Source organism: Dipodomys spectabilis, unplaced genomic scaffold, assembly GCF_019054845.1.
Source record: "Dipodomys spectabilis isolate Male_0828 unplaced genomic scaffold, ASM1905484v1 ptg000174l, whole genome shotgun sequence".
Classification (NCBI taxonomy): Eukaryota; Metazoa; Chordata; class Mammalia; order Rodentia; family Heteromyidae; genus Dipodomys; species Dipodomys spectabilis.
Genome location: NW_024870851.1, coordinates 6,307,030 through 6,329,916, shown reverse-complemented (window position 1 = coordinate 6,329,916; position 22,887 = coordinate 6,307,030). Strand labels below are relative to the sequence as shown.

The 22,887-nt window shown below is 40.1% G+C and overlaps 1 protein-coding gene across 1 annotated transcript in view; it reads right to left on the bottom strand.

The window, feature by feature from the left end:
- Positions 1-22,887, bottom strand: part of Lrp2 (LDL receptor related protein 2) — a 193,303-nt gene that overhangs the window by 31,811 nt on the left and 138,605 nt on the right. The window contains exons 46-56 of the mRNA XM_042694053.1: positions 22,401-22,523; positions 19,607-19,738; positions 16,263-16,464; positions 12,688-12,983; positions 11,077-11,593; positions 7,585-7,737; positions 6,688-6,858; positions 4,927-5,150; positions 2,971-3,148; positions 1,649-1,845; positions 189-434 (exon numbers count right to left, since the gene is read on the bottom strand). Of these exons, the coding sequence (XP_042549987.1) occupies positions 189-434; positions 1,649-1,845; positions 2,971-3,148; positions 4,927-5,150; positions 6,688-6,858; positions 7,585-7,737; positions 11,077-11,593; positions 12,688-12,983; positions 16,263-16,464; positions 19,607-19,738; positions 22,401-22,523 (2,439 nt within the window). The remainder of the gene's footprint in view (positions 1-188; positions 435-1,648; positions 1,846-2,970; positions 3,149-4,926; positions 5,151-6,687; positions 6,859-7,584; positions 7,738-11,076; positions 11,594-12,687; positions 12,984-16,262; positions 16,465-19,606; positions 19,739-22,400; positions 22,524-22,887) is intronic.

The window sequence follows — 22,887 nt, the reverse complement described above, 5'->3', positions numbered from 1 at the left end:
GTTAGATGAAAGGAGGTGTCAGTTATTCAGACACAGAGTCTGGTTCCAACCACCCAGCTATGCTTTGCCTTGTAGTGCCAATGTTCATGTGGCAAATCAAACAGGAGTGTCCTACGTGTTGAAGCAGAGGGTTCTGGGTCCTGTCTCCATGCACAGGCAGGCCCCCCCCCCCTCCCCAAGGTACTTACTGCATTCCTGAATGGGCTCATCTGAATAATCTCCACAGTCATTGTCCACATCACACTTCCAGGTCTGAGGGATGCAGCGCCCATTGTCACATTTAAACTGGCCCGGCTTGCACGTTCTACTGGCACAGTGGGAACTATCCTCATCTGAGTTATCTTGGCAGTCATTTATTGAGTCACACTGCCAGGCCTCAGGGATGCAACGCTTGTTGGCACACTGCCATTGATTGGACTCACACCGGTGATTCTCTGCAAGCAAAAAAATTAGTTATCAGCTTAAATTGCATTAGGAATGAAAGTTTCTAATTTATTCTCATGGAGTCTAGAGAACTCAAACTTAATTTCTTTCCATAAGACTTAAATCCTATCATACTTATTATCGATCATTACCAGTATCTGGTTGTTATTCCTTTGACAATTACAGTTTCCCAGGTTCTTAAATATCTTTTCCTTGCTTGTAAAATTAAGAGACAGGAACTGAATGACCTAGCTACTAAACACACCTTTTATTTCTGTACCCCTGCTAAACGATGGTCTTTAACTTTGTGTTTATTGCCTTGTTGTTTTTAGTTAAGAAGACTTTTTTGTCTTTTTAAGTACAGCAATAATGAATATTCCAGTCAACAGTGATTGCTTAAATGAAGGCAAGAAATTCCTCATTTCACCCTAAATGTTAACTTAGGTTTAACATCACATGACAAAGAACCACTGATCTAAACAACTTACTATCTCCCACAACCATTTCCTTTGCAAAGATTTTTAGAAGTCTTTTTTTTTTTCTTTTTGCCAGTTCTAGGGCTTGAACTCAGGGCTGGGCACTGTCCCTAAGCCTTTTTTGCTTAAGATTTGCATTCTAGCACTTGAGCCACAGTTCTACCTCCAGCTGTGTGTGTGTGTGTGTGGGGGGGGGGGGGGTGTGATTGGAGATAAGAGTCTGTCCCTAAGCTTTTTTTGCTTAAGATTTGCATTCTACCACTTGAGCCACAGTTCTACCTCCAGCTGTGTGTGTGTGTGTGTGTGTGTGTGTGTGTGTGTGTGTGTGTGGTGTGTGTGGTGTGTGTGGTGTGTGTGGTGTGTGTGATTGGAGATAAGAGTCTGTCCCTAAGCCTTTTTTGCTTAAGATTTGCATTCTACCACTTGAGCCACAGTTCTACCTCCAGCTGTGTGTGTGTGTGTGTGTGTGTGTGTGTGTGTGTGTGTGTGTTATGTGATTGGAGATAAGAGTCTCTTTTCTACCCTGGCTGGCTTCAGGATCTTAGCCTCCTGAGTAGCTAGGATTATAGTTACGAGCCACCAACACCTGGCTAGAAATCCTATTCCTAAAACTGTAAGTCTTGGGTCTCAACTTTACCTCTAGGACTTTAGATAAGCTTTTGGTTTAGGCCAGTGAGGAGATCACTACAGTATCATCATGGTATACAATCAACTATAAATTAAGCAACAGAGAAATCAGCTCAACACACCACAGAGGGCAGAGTCTTCATCAGAGCCATCGGGGCAATTCCGGTCAACATTGCACAGAGATTGGGGGCTGGTGCAGTTGTCATCCCGGCACTGGAATTGTCCTAGCTGGCAAAAGCGTTGTGGACACAGGGCTGATTCATCAGAGCCATCGGCACAGTCTTTCTGGCCATCACATTTCCACCAGATAGGAATACACCTACGCAAAGACATTACAGTATTTCTCTAGAAAATAATGGAGGTGAGGAGGGCAGGGTGAAAGAAGTAAGCAACAGCTATCAGAGAAGAAATCAACACCATATAACATGTGTGAATTCTCTCATGGCCCTAGAAGAAGATCAATTAAATCCTCGCTACCTATGCTGAATCTTAATCGAAAAGATCACTTGATAGAATAGGTGAGCTAAGAAAGCTGAAACATGATTTGGGTTATGGTGATGAAGTTCCTTGCACAAAAAACAATGGAGTAAGTATTTGATCTGGAATTCTGGAAGCCAGTAATTAAAGGTTGTATGCCAAGGTGCATTTCTTAAAGATTGACTATTATTTAGGAAAGCTATTAAGTGCTTAAGTTATGAGAGATGTATACTACATTCTTAATCTCAGATATTTTATTTAATCCCCAAAATAATCTGTCATTGTATTTCTGGTGTGATCTGCATGAATATACACCTCTCCACTTGAATCTCTGACTCACTTCCTATAGCCATCAACGGCCTGTGACCATTATTAGGTAAATAATTATAGTCCTGTTTCACAGCAAACATAGAAAATCAGAAGTGGACTTAAACAAGTCACCCTAGATCTCGGTATAGGTAACCAAGGAGTAGACTATAACAGGTATGGAAAAAGACAGTGTCTTTCTTTCTTCTGTGAAGGCTACTTTTCAGTACAAATGTATATATACTTTGGCCCTAATACTCAGGACAATTTATCTGAGATAAGAAATAATTTTCTTCCTCATAATATATATACATAAATATGTACATATATGTACATGAGTATATATGTACATATATGTATATATACATACATACAATTTATATGGGATAAATATATATACGATTTATTTGAGGTAAGAAATAATTTTCTTCCTCACAATATGTATGTGTGTATATATGTGTGTGTGTGTATATATATATATATATACATATGTGTATATATATATATATATATATATATACACACACACATATATACACACATACATATATGATCAATTTGGCAAACAAATTCTTTCTAGTCAAGGGAAGTATTTTTGAGGTTGGAGACTGGCATTCCATTACATGAACCAGAGAGTGGGGAGAAAGGAAAGGGCACCTACTTTTCATTGTCAGCACACAGGAATTGGGTGCTGGAGCACTTGGGCAGGCACAGGGTTCTGTCACTCAAATGAATGGTCTGGAAGTCATCGGGACACTCGCAAGTGAATCCCTGTCCCCCTGCTTTGATGAGGCATAGATGGGAACAGCCACCATTGTTGATAGCACAGGGATTCCTCACTAGAAAGGAAAGGAAGAAAATTGAGGTTCTGTTGGTTAAAGGGAAAATTAAGCACAGATTATCTGGCTACCTCTGCTGACATTGAATTAATCACAGCTTAGAGACTAAGAAAACTCATTATCCTAGTTTTGTCCTTTTCCAAAGTTCATAAGTAAGACAAATGACAGGAGTTATCCAAGCAATAACCTCATACTTGAGGCCCACTCACTAGTGGTTTTGATGACTAGAAGATGTGTGTTTCTCAGAATATTGGATATGTAAGATCATATTCATATGCCAGAATCTGAGTTGAAGTTTTAATTTCTAGAAGATCTGTCCTTGTCTCTTATCCTAAGAAGACAGGCCACAGATGTTTGGAAACATGATGAACACACTGAGCAGGGCTGTGAAGATGAAGATTAACTTCAGTCTTACTAAGATAATATGAAGAATATTCACTTCTGAGAGAAGCATGGGATAATACTGGAATACTGTTATTTTGCTAATTTCTTACTCCTTGCATACTTAGCAAGACATCACAGCAAACAAAGCAGACTTAGAAAAATGAAATGTATCCCTAAAGTATACAACTGGCCTTACCTAGATTATTTCTAAAATATGCCACAGTGTTAATAGAAGTTTACACACACACACACACACCAGATTTTCTAACACAGAAGACACTAAAGCGGCTGTCGTTGCCAGTTGTCATCTAGAAGCCAGGAATACTATTTACTTAATATAATACAATGTCATATGTAAAAGACATTTAATAATTGTTTTACAATGGTTGTCATTTTATTTAAAACATTTATTTTAAAGTAAGTCAGAGCCAGGTGCCGGTGGCTCAGGCCTGTAATCCTAGCTACTCAGGAGGCTGAGACTGAGGATAGGAGTTCAAAGCCAGCCCAGGCAGGAAAGTTCCTGTGAGACTCTTATCTCCAACTAACCACTCAAAGAAATGGAAGTGGCACTGTGGCTCAAAAGGGTAGAGTGTGAGCCTTGAACAAAAGGAGCTCAGTGACAGTGCCCAGGCCCAGAGTTCAAGCCCTAGGTCTGGCAAATAATAATAATAATTAATAATAATAATATGAGAAATACATATCTTTGATTTGTAAATGAAAATACACTGTATATTAGAAATAAAAAAAAAAGAGGGTTTGGGATGTAGCTCAGTGGCAAAGTGCTTGCCTAGCAAGTGCAACATCCTGGGTTCCATCCCCAGTACCAAAAAAGAAAAGACAAAAAAAAAAAAAGAACCCAAGCTGAATAAAATGGCTCACACCCATAATCCTAGAGACTCAGAGGCTGAAATCTAAAGATCAGAATTTAAAGCCAGACCAGACTCTTATCTCCAATTAGCCAGTAAAAAGCTGAACTGGCGATATGGCTCAAGTGGTAGATTGCCAGCCCTGAGTGAAAAATATCAAGTAAAAATGCAAGGCCCTGGGTTCAAGCCCCAGCATCACCACAAAAGACAGAGAGAGAGACATGGGGGGAGAGGGGGGCCAGAGATAAAGTTTAATAGTAGAGTGCTCACCTAGCATGTACAAAGCCCTGAGCTCAAACCCAGAATCAATCAATCAATTAATTAATTAATTTAAAAGTAACCTTTCTCAGGGGAAAGGAAACAAACTAAAGATATTTCCATATTCTCAGCATATGTTTTTAAGAAAACATTGATATGTAAAACTAAACAATCTTCTAAATCTTGGCATTCATCCTTAGAAAATATCAACATGGACAGAACCTAAAACAACAGTGCCAAACTCCTCCATTGCCTCCATCATCCACTTACCAATCGGCTGCCGGTACGGATGGTACACATGGATGTCAAAAGGTCTGTGTGTTGTGTTCACCAGCACTACCCTACCAGATCCATCAAATTTGTTTCCCTTTTCAACTGTCCTCGTATTCCAATCTGTCCAATAAATAGTGTCTTCAAAGATGGTGATGGCAAAGGGGTGAGCCAGAATGCCATCATAGACCGTGTGCCGATGGCGACCCTCCAGATCGGAGTACCTGGGGCAGCAAGAACAATCACTCGATGAAAAAGCTCATCCTGTGTCCCTAATGCTGTCATTATAAATAAATTATTACTGTCACTTAATTTTAAAAATCTCTGCCCTTCTTAGTCTCTAATAAAAATAAAAAGTAAATTTAAAGGATGAATTTTGGTTGAACAAAAGACATCTGAGTTGACAAAGCAGGCTTTACAGTTTAGGAATAGCCACAGGGATTGGAACAATGGCTGACTCCTAACCACAGCTGCTGTCCTGCAGGTGGTACAACAGTTGCAGGTTTACAGTCTCATGATGATGCTCCTGCTTAAAATGCTAAATCATTGGGAGAGGAAAGACAGCAAACTAAAATTTAAATTCTGTCTTCTCCTGAAAATTCCAGGAGAGAAGCTGGAGGGAATAATCTAGAGGGAATATACCTTACAGGCTAGCAGAATTAACTTTGCATATTCCAGCAGAATATTATTATTATTAATCACATCATGGGTATTATTACTGAATACTTCTGCAGATGAGTGAACCTTCAAAAAGTTTCTCGAATTTCAATGTGTAACAGCAAATTCAGCCACATTTCCTATTGCCCATGTCCATGCATTACTACTGTGAAGTTATGTCGGGAGCCATTTCTAAAATTGGTGTTTTCATATTTTTTAATTCCTAAAGTTCAATCCAAAAATATGTGGCGCTAGCAACTAAGAGACTTGGCAATGTTAGTCCTGCAGTATTAAAAATATTTCCCCAAATACCATCATTTACAGATGCCACGGAAAACTTGGTGTTTGTTGATAAAACACACAGCTAAACAATCAGAATTTAAGTCACCAGATCTTCTAAAAGCACTCTGTCCACCTTTGCCAAGTTAATGGTACTTCCAAGTTTTTGAACCTAGAGGATATGCATGAAGACATTACTATATCACAACTAACCATAAGTAGCAATGCCCCAGATAAACATGTTCTGGTTGGATGATAATGTATATTATCTTTACTGAACCATGTAAGAGTTAACACACTTTTAACACACTTTTTATATATTCCTAAGGCTAGGAATATAGCTCAGTGGTAGAATATTTGCTAGCATGAGGAAGGCCCTAAGTTCTATTCTCAACAGCACTTCCCCTCCCCTACAAAAATCCCAGGATTTCAATGTATTGTCAGATTGAATAAATGTGAACAGACTCTACTAGTAATTAACAATTTCATTATACTTGTCAACAAATGCACCAAAGTAGTTTAGGGAAAGCCTTTTCAATGGTTGTTGAAAAATCATACTGAAATCTATTCATTATATATTTAGGAGGGGAGAAAGAAAAAAAGGAATATAGAAAGCAACATGGATTGAATATTGAAAAATAAACAAAAGTACCAGGCTATAAACTCTCTTTCTATTACATAACACCACAGAGCTTAGTAAACTGCATTTAGGCAGTTTTAGTTGGAAGTAACCTTGGAGTGACTTCTAATATATAGTTAGAAGATGAGATGAGTATAATGGAAGCACAGATTTGCAGTTGTTTCATCTTTTTTCTATGTACATACTCAATGTAACCCAGGTGAGCATCTGCCCAGTACAGAAGATCATTGGTGTAATCAATGGTGATGGCATTGGGCCACTCTAATTTGGTGGAGATAATCACTGACTTATTGGCTCCATCCATGCCGATTCTTCCGATGTAGGCACGGTAACCCCAGTCTGCCCAGTAGAGATGCCTGTGAGAGTAAACACAGAAGGTGAAGTCCTAAAGCCAAAGGAAGTCACTTGACAAAAGGCTACAAAGAAATGGCGTTTACATCCTGCAGCACCTCTCAGAATAGAAAGAAATCCAACAGAAAATATCTAGAAGAGAAAAAAGCCGGAGGGGATATTGTACAGTGATCAAGAACGAACATAATTAGCTGGGTGCCGATGGCTCACATCTTTAATTGTAGCCACTTGGTTGAGATCTGAGGATCACAGTTCAAAGCCAGCCTGGAAAGTCTGTGAGACTCTTATCTCCAATAAACTATTAAAAAGTTGAAAGTGGAGCTATGACTCTCATGGTAGACCACCTAACCTTGAGGGAAAAAAAAGTCAGGAACAGTATCCAGACTGTGAGTTCAAGCCTCAGGACAAAAAAAAAAAAATGAACAGGATAAACTGGATTTCAAGTCCATTAAAGAGGTGTTCCTTTTTAACCACATCTCTCCTTGCATGTAACCAAAGTGTGTGACTCAGAAAAGTGAAAAGATGTGTCATAGCAAAGACAAGAGAGTAGCAAATGAAAATCATGTGGTCAAGCCAAGCTTCTATTATTATACTAAACCAGTTACCAGACAGCAAAGTAGAAGACAAATTCCAGCAAGATACTGGCCTTAAGATCATAGAGCAGCCTTTTGTACTGAAAGAGGTAGAATACGGGCATAAAGGAAGAGCCCAAGATTACAAGGAGACAATACCCATTTTGAGGGTGAAGGACAATTCCTCTGGGATTCTCAAAGCAGAAAGTGTTGTTGGCATCCACACAGTGCTGGGCCAAAGTGCGGCGGTATCGACCTTCAAGGTCGGAGACAAAGAGGCAATCCAGGTTGGCATCCACCCAGTAGAGTTTTCTGAAATGGAGAGCCATGAGTTACCTATTTAGTCACTTTATTTAGCAACTCAATTTTCTAGCAAAGGAACCTGAGGATTTCACAGGCAGCTGCTCTTAGAAGGTAATTTTCCCCAACCAAATGAGGACAGGACAAACAGGAGCTGGGCTCTGCTGCAATCGAAGCAATGGAAGATGCACAAACATGTGCCTGTGATCCCCTCGTTCACGTAATGTTACATGGGGAAGTCTGGATCCACACTTCACCCCAGGAGTCTAGTTTTTACTCTCCTAATACAGCCTAAGGCATCCTTCCCAAGCAACACAGGCTTAAGAGAAACAAGCAAGCAGAACTGATTGCCATGAAATGCAGTTTAAATGTCATCGTCAAAGGAAAGAACTCTGAGTTTTGACAGGTTTAATATAATGAAACCTTACATGTGCCTGGCCCTATCAGACTTGGCTGGCAAAATGAATGAATACCTTACACCCTGTCATATATTTTACTTAATCAAACTTAAGAAGTCTTACAAATGCAGTAGAATCTGCTACATACTCCTGCTTCAGAACTATTCCAAGCCCCAAATACTCTGCAGGTCAATAAAATCTATGTATATTCCACTTGTATTTATATTGCCATTCTATTTATATTCTATAGAACAAGTGCTCTTAACCTGAGGTCTTAACCTTGCATAAATTTATAAGTGCTATAATCCTTAAAGTCATTCTTAAAATTTCCCAAACCTTCGAAAGGGTTTTATACTCCGAGAATTGAAAGTTCTGCTGTAGGATTTCATTAGATCATAGTCTGATAATCATTACCAACTGGTCAGAATATATATGATTTCTCTACTAAAAGGCTCAAATGCCACTTTACAAGAGTAAGCCCCTATCCAACCATGTCAGAAGTCACAATATTTAACTGTTGGAACAGGAGCATACTCTTAGATGAATGCATGGGTACGTTTCGATGGGAGAGCAGGCCACAGCATGGCTCCATCTTTGACAAGATTCTAACCTGCTTTATACAATTACTTAAAGATACTTCAAATATATACATTAAAAAAACAGCCAATAGTAGTTATTGAACACTTACTAAATGATAGGTCTTACCAAGAGTGGGCAACCATTTTTTGGCCAAGGGCCATCTAGATTTTTAGAACATCATCCATAGGTCATGTAAAATTATCAACATGTGTAGAAGGCTATAAAAGCCAGTGAGAAGCATATAAGTAGTATACATCATGTACCAAATGATTTCACAAGAAGCTGCACGTAGCCCGCCAGCTGGGCATTCCTTCTCCCTTGCAAACTACACATTCATAAGACTATTTATTACTTAAGATTACAAGAACCCTGGACAGCGGTGCTTATTATCCTGTTTTCCTAAGAAAGCTATAGATGCCCCAAAGTTATAAAATCAGTAAGTGGAAGAGCAAGAATTCAAGTCCTGGCATATTGACGCATTATGCCACAGGGCACTCTACCCACGTAAACTTCTTGTCTCCCCACTAATTTCTAACAAAAGACTGATCCTACAATCAGATTCTTTTCATGAAAACATTAAGAGTTTCTTCACCTCCTCTCCTAGAAAAATAAAGAGGAAAAATAAAGAGGACTGGGAACCAATGCTGTCTTCCAATATGCACAGTGGTACTTAAAAAAAATAGCATAGCAAACTTAAGATTTTTTGGAAATCAAACACCCTTTATGTTGGCAATATTGATACTGAGGAAAATTCATTTTAAATCTCAGGAAAATTCATTTTAAATTCATTTTAAATTCATTTTAAATATAGTATCTTAGAAATGTCCCTGCCTGCCAGGGGAATTGGTGGCTCACTCACACCTGTAATACTAGCTACTCGGGAGGCTGAGATCTGAGGATCACCATTCAAAGCAAGCCTGGGCAGGAAAGTCTGTGAGACTCATCTCCAGTTAATCACAGAAAAAGCCAGAAGTACCACTGTGGCTCAAGTGGTGGAGTGCTAGCCTTGAGCTAAAAGGAGCTCAGGGACAGTACCCAGGCCCAGAGTTCAAGCCCTAGGATGGGCAAAAAAGAAGAAAGAGGAGAAGGAGGAGGAGAAGGAGGGGGAAAGGGGAGGGGGAGGAGGAGGAGGAAAAGTAATGTCCTTGTCCAATGAAATGTGACAGGACTCTTCTTTCCCTTTGCATTTTGAGGAAGGTTTAGCTTGGTGTTACTATTTCCTAGATTTTCAGGAAAATGCCTTAGTGGGAGCTACTCCTCTTTACCTTCACTCAGATTTGCTTACTCCATTTTTTTTCTCACTGGAACACACTTATGTAAAGTTCCCCTCTGGCCAACATACCATGATTGAGAAGTAGTTAAAATCCAGTGGAAAATAACACTATCACTTTGGGGAGAAAGGGTTGAAGGACTGTTTCTTCCTTTGTACCAGAGCAAAGATTGGGGCAGCAGCTGTACCATGTGAAACTCTGTTCCTGCCAATCACTCATCACCATTTCTGATGGTGGAGTAGAACACAGTTGTCTTAGACATGTGGCCAATGGCTCACTCGTTCTCAGCAAGCAATGCTAGAACACTTATAGCAGTCTAGCTGCTCAGGGAGAGCAAGATAACAAACTCTCCTCCCAATTTTTGAACCTTTATCTTTAAAATGGTCACATGGCAAAAAGCCATCTTGAGGTCCATGATGTCCATGGCAAGAATATTTGTAGCATGCATGCTCATACTTCCATGTCTATTAAACACAAAGCTAACTCAGTTATGCTGCCAAGAATCTGATAGAGTCCACACCACATAGATGTGTAGGCAAAGGGGTAAAGTTCTAGTTAAAACATCACTGGCCCATCTGACACATCCTCATTCTCTAGAAGGGCCATCTCAAAACAAGAGTTTCAAGTTAGCTTTCCATTGCTCCATGAGCAAGCCTAGGTTGGGAATGACTCACTCATGGACTCTAAGACAAGAATGCTTGGGTACACTGTGCTCATCTCCAAGTCTCTAGGGCCCAACACCATGCCTTAAAGTAGGCTTTCCTCAGTCAGCATTTCGAATGGGCTGGATGCACCAATGATTCCATGGATGGTCCTCTAATATCATCTCCAGTTAAGAGAGGGGCTAGGAAGAGTAGAGTTCTTTCCTTCCTTATAATGCCCCTCTCCATAATATAACACCACACATTGTTATAGTCACTAGCTTTTAGGTTCTGAGGTATCCCATTTCAGTATTAAGTGCAAATCAGATGAAAGTATATAGAATGATAAACGTATCTACCTGCTAACCCAAGATGAAATGATTACTTTCCTATCAATATAAAAACATGGTTAGACTTATTTTTAGTTTTGAACTTTCAGAAAACTCATGCATGTTTCCTTACCTGGCAACCCAGTCTACAGCTAGACTTTCTGCCCCTGGTAGTCTGTGGCTTATGATGGTCTCCCTGTTTGTCTTATTGACAAACATTCGCTCAATGACTTGCCTCTCCTTATCAATCCAGTACAACCTCTTTTCTACTCTGTCAAAATCCAGTCCCACCACATTGCTCAATCCTTGCAAGATGAGGGAGTAAGAATAGCCATTGGTGGTTAGATTTCTCAAATAGTAACGGTTGCTGAAGATGAGATAGGGCTCGATGTTGCTGATCTGCCGGCAGGTCTTCCCATCTGGCTCGCGGATGTAGCCTGGAGCGCACTTACAGATGTAGGAGCCCACCTCATTCTCACACTTCTGACTGCACACGTGGGGTGTCTCCAAGCATTCATCAATATCAGCACAGGACCGTTTGTCAGACATGAGCTTGTACCCAGGGAGACAGGAGCAGTAGAAACTGGTGAGGGTGTCTGTGCAGTTGTGATCACAGCCACTGATTGAAGGATTCTGGCACTCATTAATTCCTGCAGATGAAAGACAGTTACTACAGAATCTAAAACTCCAGCCATGAACTCACCATGGTCTACTGGACAATTCTTAACAAATCACGCCAGGACAAGATAGATCATGAGGATTCCTGATGGCTTAGGTTATTCAAAAGTCGCTAACTTTTCAACTGCATGGATTGTACCTTTTTCACATTCACACAGTCTTTTCATTCTGAATTTGTCTGTCTAGCACTTGGTTTCCATGTTGCTTCCTAAAGAGCAGAAACTGTATCGTATACAAATTTCAATTAGGCAGAAGCATGTAGTAAGTACTGACATAAACCAGTGGAAGAAAACAAAATAGAAATAAAATCGATAGGTTCTTTCCTTCCAAGCATTTAAATTTTTACCATGGGAACAATGATAACATTCTATAAACCAGTGGTGACCAGGATTAATACTTATGAACAATGCTCATTTTATAAACTCAGCTGGCTCACTTACTGTGGCTGGAGCATCAAGGAAACTAAAACTATCACAATCCATCACCTGAGAATGGAACTGATGGGTAACAGAGCAAGATAGGGACTTCTAGGCACTCCAGATAGTTTAAGGCAAGGAACATTCTAAGAGTCCAAGGAAAATCAGCACATTATTTTTATTATTAGGAACATTAATTAGCAACATGTGTGTGTGCGTGTGCACACACATGTCAGTATTAGGACTCGAACTTGGTCGCCGCCCCTTAGCCTTTTCACTTAAGGCTGGCGCTCTACCATTTGAGCCACAGCTCCACTTCTGGCTTTTTTTTTCTGGATGGCTAATTGGAGATCATGTGTCTGTCTCATGGACTTCCCTGCTTTAGCTGGCTTCAAACTGTGATCCTCAGATCTCAACCTGAATAATGGCCTGAATGGTATTCATTATCTATTCTCTCTGCCTGACTGAAGAATTCATCCAAAATGTTTTGTACTATCTACCAAGAAATCTTTGCTTTTGTTATGAAGGCAAGAATAAAAGTCTGTAAGCTTTCTATAGAGAAGACAGATTAGACAGCCAACATAAGCTTTAAAGGCTGAGATTCTACATCCAGTCCCCAGATTTCCTCCCAAGCCTCCTGTGGCACTCACCACAGCCTTTCTCATCACTGTTGTCAGTGCAGTCATCTACGTGGTTGCAGACATTCCCCATCTCGATGCAGCGCCCATTGTCACACTTGAACTGATGAGGAGGACACGTGGGTGCAGGGGTATGGCACAGGTGATCCAGCTCATCAGATTCATCTCCACAGTCATTTTCACCATCACAGACATACTGCTTATAGACGCAGCGAGCATTCTGACAGGTAAAATGAGTCCCTGGGCAGGTTGGGTATGAACAGCCCCTCTCATCACTGTAGTCACCACAGTCATTGCGATGGTCACACCTGTGTTAGAAGACCCAGGACTACTTTTAGACAAGTTGGCAGTAAGTCTTAGCTTTCACCCATGTGGGGTTTTGCTGTCTCTTCTATTTACCTGAATGCCAGGTTGACTACTATAGTTAATATGATACATCCTCTCGCCCTTATCAACCTCCATCTCTGGAAGAGATGGTGCCCGTGGTGACTCTGAGAAATGATGACCTAGAGCTACACGAAACAATCTATCATGTGTTTATAATTCCAGTGTTCATCTGATTTGTTCATCAGATAATGAGGTAAGATTATAAGCACTGGCAATATCCCAAGTAGCCATATGATAAAAGTACCTGTACCTACATGGAAACTTTGAGGTAAGTGGTGTAAGCTGAAAAAGGTAAAATTATTGGATGTGTCCCTTATGAACATATATATTACTTTTCACTAGAGTGATTCTCACATTGACCAACCTGTTCCTTCTATCTTATATACAATTCTACTACTGCCTGTTGTGAGAAGCAAAGCTGGTATGGTGACAAGAAGCAGCTCAAACTAGTAAATTAGCATACTTAGCATGGAAGAAATGGATAAAGGAAGGAGGTCTGTTGTTCTAGAAGCTATTATAGAACCTAACATTCCTAAGCATAGTGAGGACAATTCCATTTCCTGTTGCCAGACTGGTCTCTTCTCTATGGTACCCCAAGATCCCATACAGGTTATGTTAACTGAAGGAGGTCCTGCTGTCAGTAACAAAGGTGTCATCAGAATAAAGGAATATAAGCTTCAGACACACAAAGCTAATATATAACCATCGTTTAGAACAAATTTGCCTAAAAGGCCTTGGAGCTAGAGGCAGAACATTACAAGATTGCAACTTTAATTCTCCCTGCCCAAAAATATAATATAATATATATATATATATAATATATATTCTGCTCTGTAATAGACCTTGGCAAAAGCAAGTCAGGGAGTGAGGAAGAGAGAATGAGACATGGAAAGGGATGGAGAACAAGAAAGAAGGGAGGAAGGGGAGAGAACAAAGATGAATGAAATCCCTAGAAGTCCAAGTTAGCTAGAAGAGCACAGTTATAATAAAGGCAAAGCTTAGAAAGAGACATCTCATTCTCTTGAATCAGACAAGTCCTCATTAAGATGCGTTACAGCTCTATGCCTTGGATCCTTTGCCTAACTTTTCAGAATTTATTATATCCGAGTTTTCAGTGCAACACTGGCGCTGTCTGTTCAGCAACAGCTGCTTGGGCCTCGACAAGGGACAGACAGATCATCCCACAGAATACCTACATGTTCTAGATGACAGTTACTTTGTTCTTACATTTTCTTTGGCAGATGCCGAGCCCCTGCTCCTTTTGCTACCTTTATACAACATAATTTAACCTTCTCTTCTTCCTTCAAGCTTCCCTCACTCACAAGCAATTGTGCATTGTACTTTATCTCACCGGTACTTATGGCCTGTTGTTTGACATTTTGCCACTGAAGCAAAGGTTCCCGGGACCTCTGCTGCCTGTCCCTCTATCTCATCATTTCCTTCTCAGCTCCTCCTGCTCTCGGTATGAATGGGTGCCATTTGGCATACACCAAATCTCTCCTTCACTCTAGGTCCATGTGTTCAAATGCCTATTTGTACCTGAGGATGTCCTACGATACCCAAAATACCTTACCTTTCCCCTTGAGCAGATTCTCTTCAGAGCTCCCTGAGAGAGAGAGAGAGAGAGAGAGAGAGAGAGAGAGAGAGAGAGAGAGAGTGCATGCCATCCTGGGGCTTGAATTCAGGGCCTAGGTGTGGTCTCTGTGCTTTACTCAGGGCTAGCACTCTACTACTTGAGCCACAGCTCTAGTTCTGGCATTTTGGGTAATTTATTATAGGTAAGAGTCTCACAAACCTTCCTGCCTGCTTTGGCTTTGAACCATAATCCTTAGATTTCAGCTCCTGAGAAGCTAGGATTACAGGTGTTAGCCACCAGCACCCACCATTCCGTTTTTATGAATGTTCTTATTTACCTCATCCATAAGAATGGAAACTTGCACACACACACACACACACACACACACATCAGTCTTCAACATTTCCCTCTATATCCCAAGATTTGGTAAGTGGAGGGAGTACATGGTTGAGACATTAAGAATACAAATCATGTGAAGTAGCCTATTTGGAGAAATAGGAAGAAACCAAGCAGGGATGATCTCCCAAACTGGCAAGCTTTGAGCTGACTTTATTTTGCCCATTGGGCTAAGAACCTCAGATTTTGTTTCCTGCATTTACAATCGGCATCTTCTACATTACAATTGATTTCCTGCTTCTCCTTAAGAGTACCAGAAGTTTTGCCCCTCCTGCCTTTTCTCCAGGACACTGACCAGTATTTGCTTCCTTAACAAGAGCCTGCATCTCAGCTCTGTCTCACCTGTCTCTTTGGTTGTCGCCTTAACCAGGAGACTAAGTACCAGGCTCTATTCTTCATCATGTTTCATTATTATTTTTCTTATAGTAGAGAAAGGATATTAAAATATTTCTTGTACCTATGCTTATACCATGGAAAACCAAGAGAGTTACTGATTTCAAAGGCAACTTTTCATCTATCAGACTTACTTCATTCATCTTTGCAAGGCAATATGATGCCTTTCTTGGGTCCCTTCATCCTTAAAAATATGGAAAATTAGGTACATGCCCAGGTGTAGTGGCTCAAGTCGGTAATCCTAACTACTTGGGAGGTGGTAATCAGGACAACAACTTGGTGAGACTCCATCTTGGCTAATGACTGGGTACAATGGCTCTCACCTGTCATCCTCAGTGACAGGGAAGCATAAGTAGGAGGATCACACTCCCAGGTCAACCTGAGCATAAAGTTAGACCCTGCCTGGAAAACAACCAGGGCAAAAGGAGCTAAAGTCATGTTCAGTGTTGGAGCCATGACCCAGTTAGTAGGTGCTACCAATGAGCAATAGCATCAGGTATCGAGTGAAAGTCTCAGTTCCAGACCAAAAAACAAAGGCATGTTTTAAGTGGCAGAGCACGTACCTAGCAAGCACAAGATCCTGAGTTCCCTGTATAAGTTAAAGTGACCAAACTGACAAAGAGGTACAAATGTACGTAAGTGAATATTACATATTAAAACATGTTCTTTAAACTATAATTTCTTTTTCATTTGATTTCAGAAGACTCCCAACATTTCCATGGCCAAAAGTATCATGAGTGCTAAGCACTGAGGACACTAGGCCTAATGGGTAAGTCAGCCCAGCCCCTCTACAGACATTTAGAATTGGCTGGGAAATTTTCAGTCCCCAATTCACCTAAATGATTGTCGGATACACAGCCCGTTACCACAGGTGAACTCGTCAGCAGAGCAAGATCTCCTGGTGCAATTCTGATGCTCATCAAGAGCATCAGAACAGTCTGCATCACCGTCACAGACCCAGACTTTGGGGATGCACCTTCTGTCTGGAGGTCTGTTATTTGCGCAGAGGAATTCGGAACTTGAGCAGGTCTGATTCTCTGAAACCAAAGCATACAAACAATATAAGAAACCATCAAAGAGCTCTTTGTAAGCATTCAATTCTCTTGCCTTAAAGGAAATGGAAGGAGAATGGAAGGAAATCATACTGCTGTGGGAATAACATCATAATATTTCCATCTTAATTGTGTTAGACCCTGGATTTTTTTTCACAAGGAAGAAATGAATATCATAATATACCTCACTTACTTTTTCAGAGAATTAATGTAAGAACATCTTTTTTCCTCAAGGCTTCAGAGATTCACTCCTTTTTTTTACTTTGATATCAAATGTCTTAATTTTGTTATCATGTTTTAGTTTGTGAAGTGTAATTGTGCAATTGGAAAATATGATTGGTATTTTATGAAAATTCTACTGATGGGAATACTAGATGACTCAAAGGCAGAGAACTAAATAGGGAAAGAATTAAGGCTTCCAACACACATCTTTTTCTTCTGAAGCTGAAGCCTTTATAACTTCATTACATGCTCAATAGAATGAGGGTGGGTAGTGAGGTATAGGCCAGTAAGAGGTAAGCGATGAGATGCTGATTCAGAATCTTTAATGTTTGCTGAAGATCAGAACAACTATTTCCCCAATCCTGTTGTAGATAAATGAGAGATAAGGGGAAGGGGGCTAAGTTGTTACAATTCATGTGCCAGCCACTCATCTCAATAGGAAGAACACACATGGATCTATGGACCGCTTTTTTTAGTTTAATTTTATTGTTAAGGTGATGTACAAAGGGGTTACAGTTACATACGTAAGGTAATGAGTACATTTCTTATCGAACTTTGTTGGCCCCTCCCTTGTTTTTCCTCCCACTTCCCCTCTCCCCAATCCACTTCCCCCCACCATAAGTTGTAAAAATCATTTCGAACATATTGTCTTGTGAGTATCGCTGTTGCATTGGTTCACCTTTGTCCTTTGTCTCACCATTTTGCTGTTCCCCTTCCCTTCCCCAATCCAGATAAATGTATATACAAGACACAAGGTACCAAAATCAAATACAGTGACAACAGGGGATACACCAAAGGAGGAAAAACAAAAGAAAAAAGTAACTTCACACAGTACATTAAAAACAACAACAAAGAAAAACCTTTTGTTTCCACATCTTGGAGTTCATTTCACTTAGCCTCATCTCATATGGTCATGTACATAGCTATTGAGCTATTGTGATCCTCTGCTAGGACTATCCTAGACACATACTAATTATTACAAATGAAGGAAACCATGGAGCCCATGTTTCTTTGGGTCTGGCTTACTTCACGTAATATGATATTTTCCAACTCTTTCCATTTCCTTACCAATGGGGCAATGCCATTTTCCCAATGGAAGCATAGAATTCCATTGTGTATTTATACCACATTTTCTCAGTCTATTCATCTACTGAGGGGCATCTAGGTTAGTTCTATATCTTAGCTATGGTAAATGATCCTGCAATGAACATGGTTGTGCTGGTAGCTTTAGTATGGCCTTGTTTGTGATCATTTACCCAAGAGTGGCATTGTTGGATCATAGGAGAGCTTTATATTTAGTCTTTTGAGGCACCTCCATAATGCTTTCCAGAGTGGGTAAACAAGTTTATATTACTACCAACAGTGTAGTAGCATTCCTTTTTAGCCATATCCCAGCCAGCATCTGTTATTATTTGTTTTCTTGATAATGGCCATTCTAACTGGGGTGAGGTGGAATTTCAATGTTGTTTTGATTTGCATTTCTTTTTTTTTTTTTTTGTGAACGTACTGTACAGAGGGATTACAATTACATGGGCAAGATAATGAGTACATTTCTTATCAAGCATTGCAGCCTCCTCCTTTTGTTTACCCTTCACATCCCTTCCCAGCCTCTCCCACCCCCCTTGATTTGCATTTCTTTTATGCCAGAGAAGTTGAGAATTTCTTCATGTGTCTACTGGCCATTCCTATTTCCTCTTCAGAGGAAATAAGAAATCTTGAAGCAGATTGTGCCACAGATCTAGAAAGTATGCAACCTAGCATGACCTCACCCTGTACAGCTAGAGGGGGCCTCCAAAGAGATGTGTGCCAGTGACTGAGAATGCAAAGGAAAAGCAATCCATTGACAATGCAAAGTCCTAAGTCTTTAAGTCTTAGGCCACTTACTAATGGAGTGGCTGTTTCTTTGAGGATTTGTTTGGGAGGACTTAATGTTTTGAGTTCTAAGTATATTTTAGACATGAGGTCCTTGTTTGTTGTATGGTTACTAAAGATCTTCTCCCAATGTGTGGGCTTTCTATTTATCTTGCTAGATATGTCCTTTGCCATGCAGAAGCTCTGCAGTTTAGTGCAATCCCATTTATCCAACCTTTCTTTGAGTTGTTGTGTTTCTTCATCTTTATTAAGGAAGTTTTGAACAGTGGCAAGAAGCCCTAGTCTTTCTCCTATTCCTTCCTGTAATGTTTTTAGGGTATCTGCTTTTACCTCAAGGTCTTTGATCCATTTGGAACTGATTCTGGTGCAGGATGATATATAAGGATCTAACTTTAGTTTTCTATAGGTGTTAAGCCAATTCTTCCAGCACCATTTGTTTAAGAAGCTGTCTTTCTTCCATCCTATCAAAGATTAGGTGGCCATAGGTCTGCGGGTTCATTTCTGGGTCTTCAGTTCTATTCCATTGTCTATAGACCACTTTCTACCTCTGTAAGCCAGGAACCCACTGATTTCATACTGTTTTATCTGGGTAAGACATTCCACTAAGACACTCCACGTGAAAACATAAGGTTTTGTTGGTAAAAATAATGTTCCATAATCCATTGAAAAGGACTAACTCAAACCTCCCAACACCCCTCTCCAAATTCACTCTCCCCACCCCGGCTCTAAGGCTATCAGTGAACCTGGAAGCATAATTTGTTATTACAGTTTGAGTGGCAAACTGACTTCTCTTCCTCTGCTCTAGAAACCTAGGACATTATTTCCATCAGTTAAGCGCAAGAGAAAGAAAGCAAACATGAAGTCATTTTCCTTCATTGTGAAGCATGCAAATAGATGGTGTCAAACAGACCAGAGGAAAACAGAAAAGTTACATTCTATTAGTGCACATTCAGTTAAACAGGAATCTTCCTGACAAACAGAAAAGTAACTCTACTGTGTTTCCAGCAAGAAGGAATTAACTGGCTTCACTTACCACAGTGGTGCCTTTCATCCTCATCACTCATGTCCCCACAGTCATTATCTCCATCACAGATCCAGGCTCTTGGGATGCATCTGCCAGCATCACACTTAAACTCACGTTCTAAGCACGTTCGTTCAGCATATGCTGAAAGGAGATAAGAAGCAGTTTCAGTGAAGAGTGCTCTGCAGTCCAGAAATCTTGAAGCAGGCTGTACCGCAGGTCTAGAAAATGTGCAGCCTCGTATGACCTCACCCTGTACAGCTAGAGGGAGCCTCCAATGAGATGTGTGCCAGTGACAGGATGCAAAGGTAAAGCAGTCCACTGACAGTGCAAAGTCCTAACGGTCTCTGGTGACTAGGATAACATCCAATCAAGAAATAGAAAATTCAATAGAGAAATAGCAAGTTTTTCCAAGGAATAATATGAACCACCTACTATTGCATGTGTTTGCATTTTAAAATCTAGTGTGCATGCTATTCCCCAGCCCTTCCCATCCTTGTCCTGATCTCATTTTCCTCATTTGTGTGATGTCGAAAACCTTTCATAATACTATACAATTTCCTCCTTTATTGTATTTGCTGCCTGTTTCCTCTCATTAGGAATAAGTTCCACCTGAGCACAAAACTTTGCCTTATTGATTCAGTTTCAAAGGGCCTAGAATATAGGTGCTCAATAAACATGGAATTAAAGTGACATGTCAACCTTCTACTTTAAATAAGCTCTCCCTGACTCAAATCCTTCAACTAGAAATTCAAGGCCCACAAGAAGTAGACTAAAGTATAGGAATTTTTAATCATTAAAGACACAACAGAATGAGAGCAGTAAGGGGCAAAAAACATACACATATGCAACAACAACCTTTCAAAAGCTGGTTTCTTTTCCTTTTTTAACAATTAGAACTTTTTATTAATACTTCTTGTTCTTCTGAGAGAATTATATTTTTCTACCTTCTAAAAGTTGGGTTATTCTAGAAGTTAGGTTATTTGCTATGGCCAACAAAATGTTTTGCTTCGTGTCAGAAAAGTTCTTTTTTTCAATCTTTAGGTAGTTTTACAAAGGAGTTGTCATTTAACAAAGCAGTTAATGAATACAAGATGTCTTGATCAAAGTTACCCCTTTTAATGTTCTCACACATCTCTACCTTACCCAACCCTCCCTCACTCTTCTTAATTTTGTAGGACATACATTGGATTCTTGTCTACATAATCCCCCTCTCTTCCTCTTCATTCATCTCTCCCTTTCTCCATAACCCTATCTTACCCTTTTTGAGAACTCACTTCCTGATGTTTTATTTTGCTGAACTTTGATTTTGATTTGCTGAACTACTATTTGAGATCTTCCTTAAATCTACTGTATTTCAGTTAATACATTTGTATACACTTGTATACCATCCAACGTATTTACTTAGATACACTTGTAAGCTAAATCTAGCTTTCACATATAAGAAAAAACATGGATCTGGATCCTTTGTGTCTCTGGGCCTGAAAAAGAATCCAATGAATATCCTACAAAATTAAGAAGAGTGAAGAAGGGTTGGGTAGGGGAAAAAAGGGTGACATTGATCAAGATATATTGTATTCATAAACTGCTATGTTAAATGGCAACTCCTTTGTACAACTAAAGATTAAAGATAATAAAAAATTTAAGTGAAAAAATCTGGTTTGAAGAATGTCCACTGAAAAATACTTTTCTTGAAGAGATTCATCTGCTTTGACATAGCAACATACTTCTAGAGATCTAGACTTTAAAGCTTCCACACACACACAAAGCAGTTTCTAAAATAGTGCTCATACAACATTATTTTTTCATTAGGGAAAAATGACAGAAATCTAAATGTCCAACAGTTAGGAAAGGGATATTAACATATGAAACAGGAAAAAAAGCTTATTGCAAAACCATTTAGCACGATCTATGTGTGTGTGTGTGTTTAAAACTATCTATGAGGCTGGATGCTGGTGGCTGACACCTGTAATCCTAGCTACTCAAGGGGCTGAGATCTGAGGATCAGGTTCGAAGCTAGACACAGCATACAAATCTGAGGACTCTTATCTCCAATTAACTAGCAAACAGCCAGAAATGGGGGTATAGGTCAAATGGAAATGGTAAAGCCATGAGCAACAAAATTTTTAAAAAGCTGACAAAGAGCTTAAGGCCCTTTAATATAGCAATTTGATTTATTAACAGACTTAAAACAAGAAGTAGTTGTTACTTTAGATGCTTAAAATTTGTAAGTGTGTAAGGATAGAGTTTAGAATTTGCAAATGTAAATAAATAAGTCTCCAAATGCAAACAAGACACAACAACTAGACATGCAAAAGGGTCCCTGGAAATTCTCAGGCAGCTCAGTGGCCAGAGGACCTCATTCCATATAAAATGGCACAGAAAAAAAAAAAAAAAAAAACAGAAAGAGTACATGTGCCTACATGTCCCTTGTCCTGATTCCAATTACTTCAGGATCTTCCCATAGTCATGAAACACAACTCAGCCAAATTTGGAAATTCCACCTGAATCAACTAAAATTAATTGACTTCTGCAAGCCACGTGCTATATATACATCACCAACCTAACCTCATTTTATCACAACAACCAGCAGCTGTGGTTTTCTGATCAGCTCTGCACACAGTGCTATGAACTAGCAGGGCTTGGATCAACATTTGCTAGTTGGTTCCACCCCATCTGGGAGGGCAGGGAATCGGGGAGAACCAGCATGCAGCAGCCTGACCCTGAGTTGCATTTGCAGTGGTTGGAGGAGAGTGAGGTTCTCGAGCTCTTTGCTGTTGCCTTTCAAGGTTGTTGGTTTTCTTACCACAGGAAGCAGGTTCATCAGAGCCATCAGGACAGTCTACGTCACCATCACAGTGCCAATGGTGTGGAATACAACGCCAACTAGATGTGCACTGGAACTCAGTACTGCTGCATGTTTGTGTGGCTGGAAGGAGGACAGAAGATAAATCCCATAAGCAAACCTCAGCAAGATTCACATCAGGTTTTGAGGGGTTGTTTGTTTTTGGTTTTTGTTCATGTGTTTGTTTGTTGCCAGTCCTGGGGCTTGAACTTGGGGTGTGGGTGCTATCCCTGAGTATCTTTGGCTCAAGGCTAGTGCTCTACCACTTGAGCCACAGCTCCACGCCCAGCTTTTTTTGAATAGCTTACTGGAGGTAAGAGTCTCAGGGTCTTTACTGCCCAGGCTAGCTTCGAACTGTGATCCTCAAAACTCAGCTTCCTGAGTAGCTAAGACAACAGGCATAAGCCACCAGCACCTGACTGTTTATCAGTTTTAAGGAGCTGTCTCA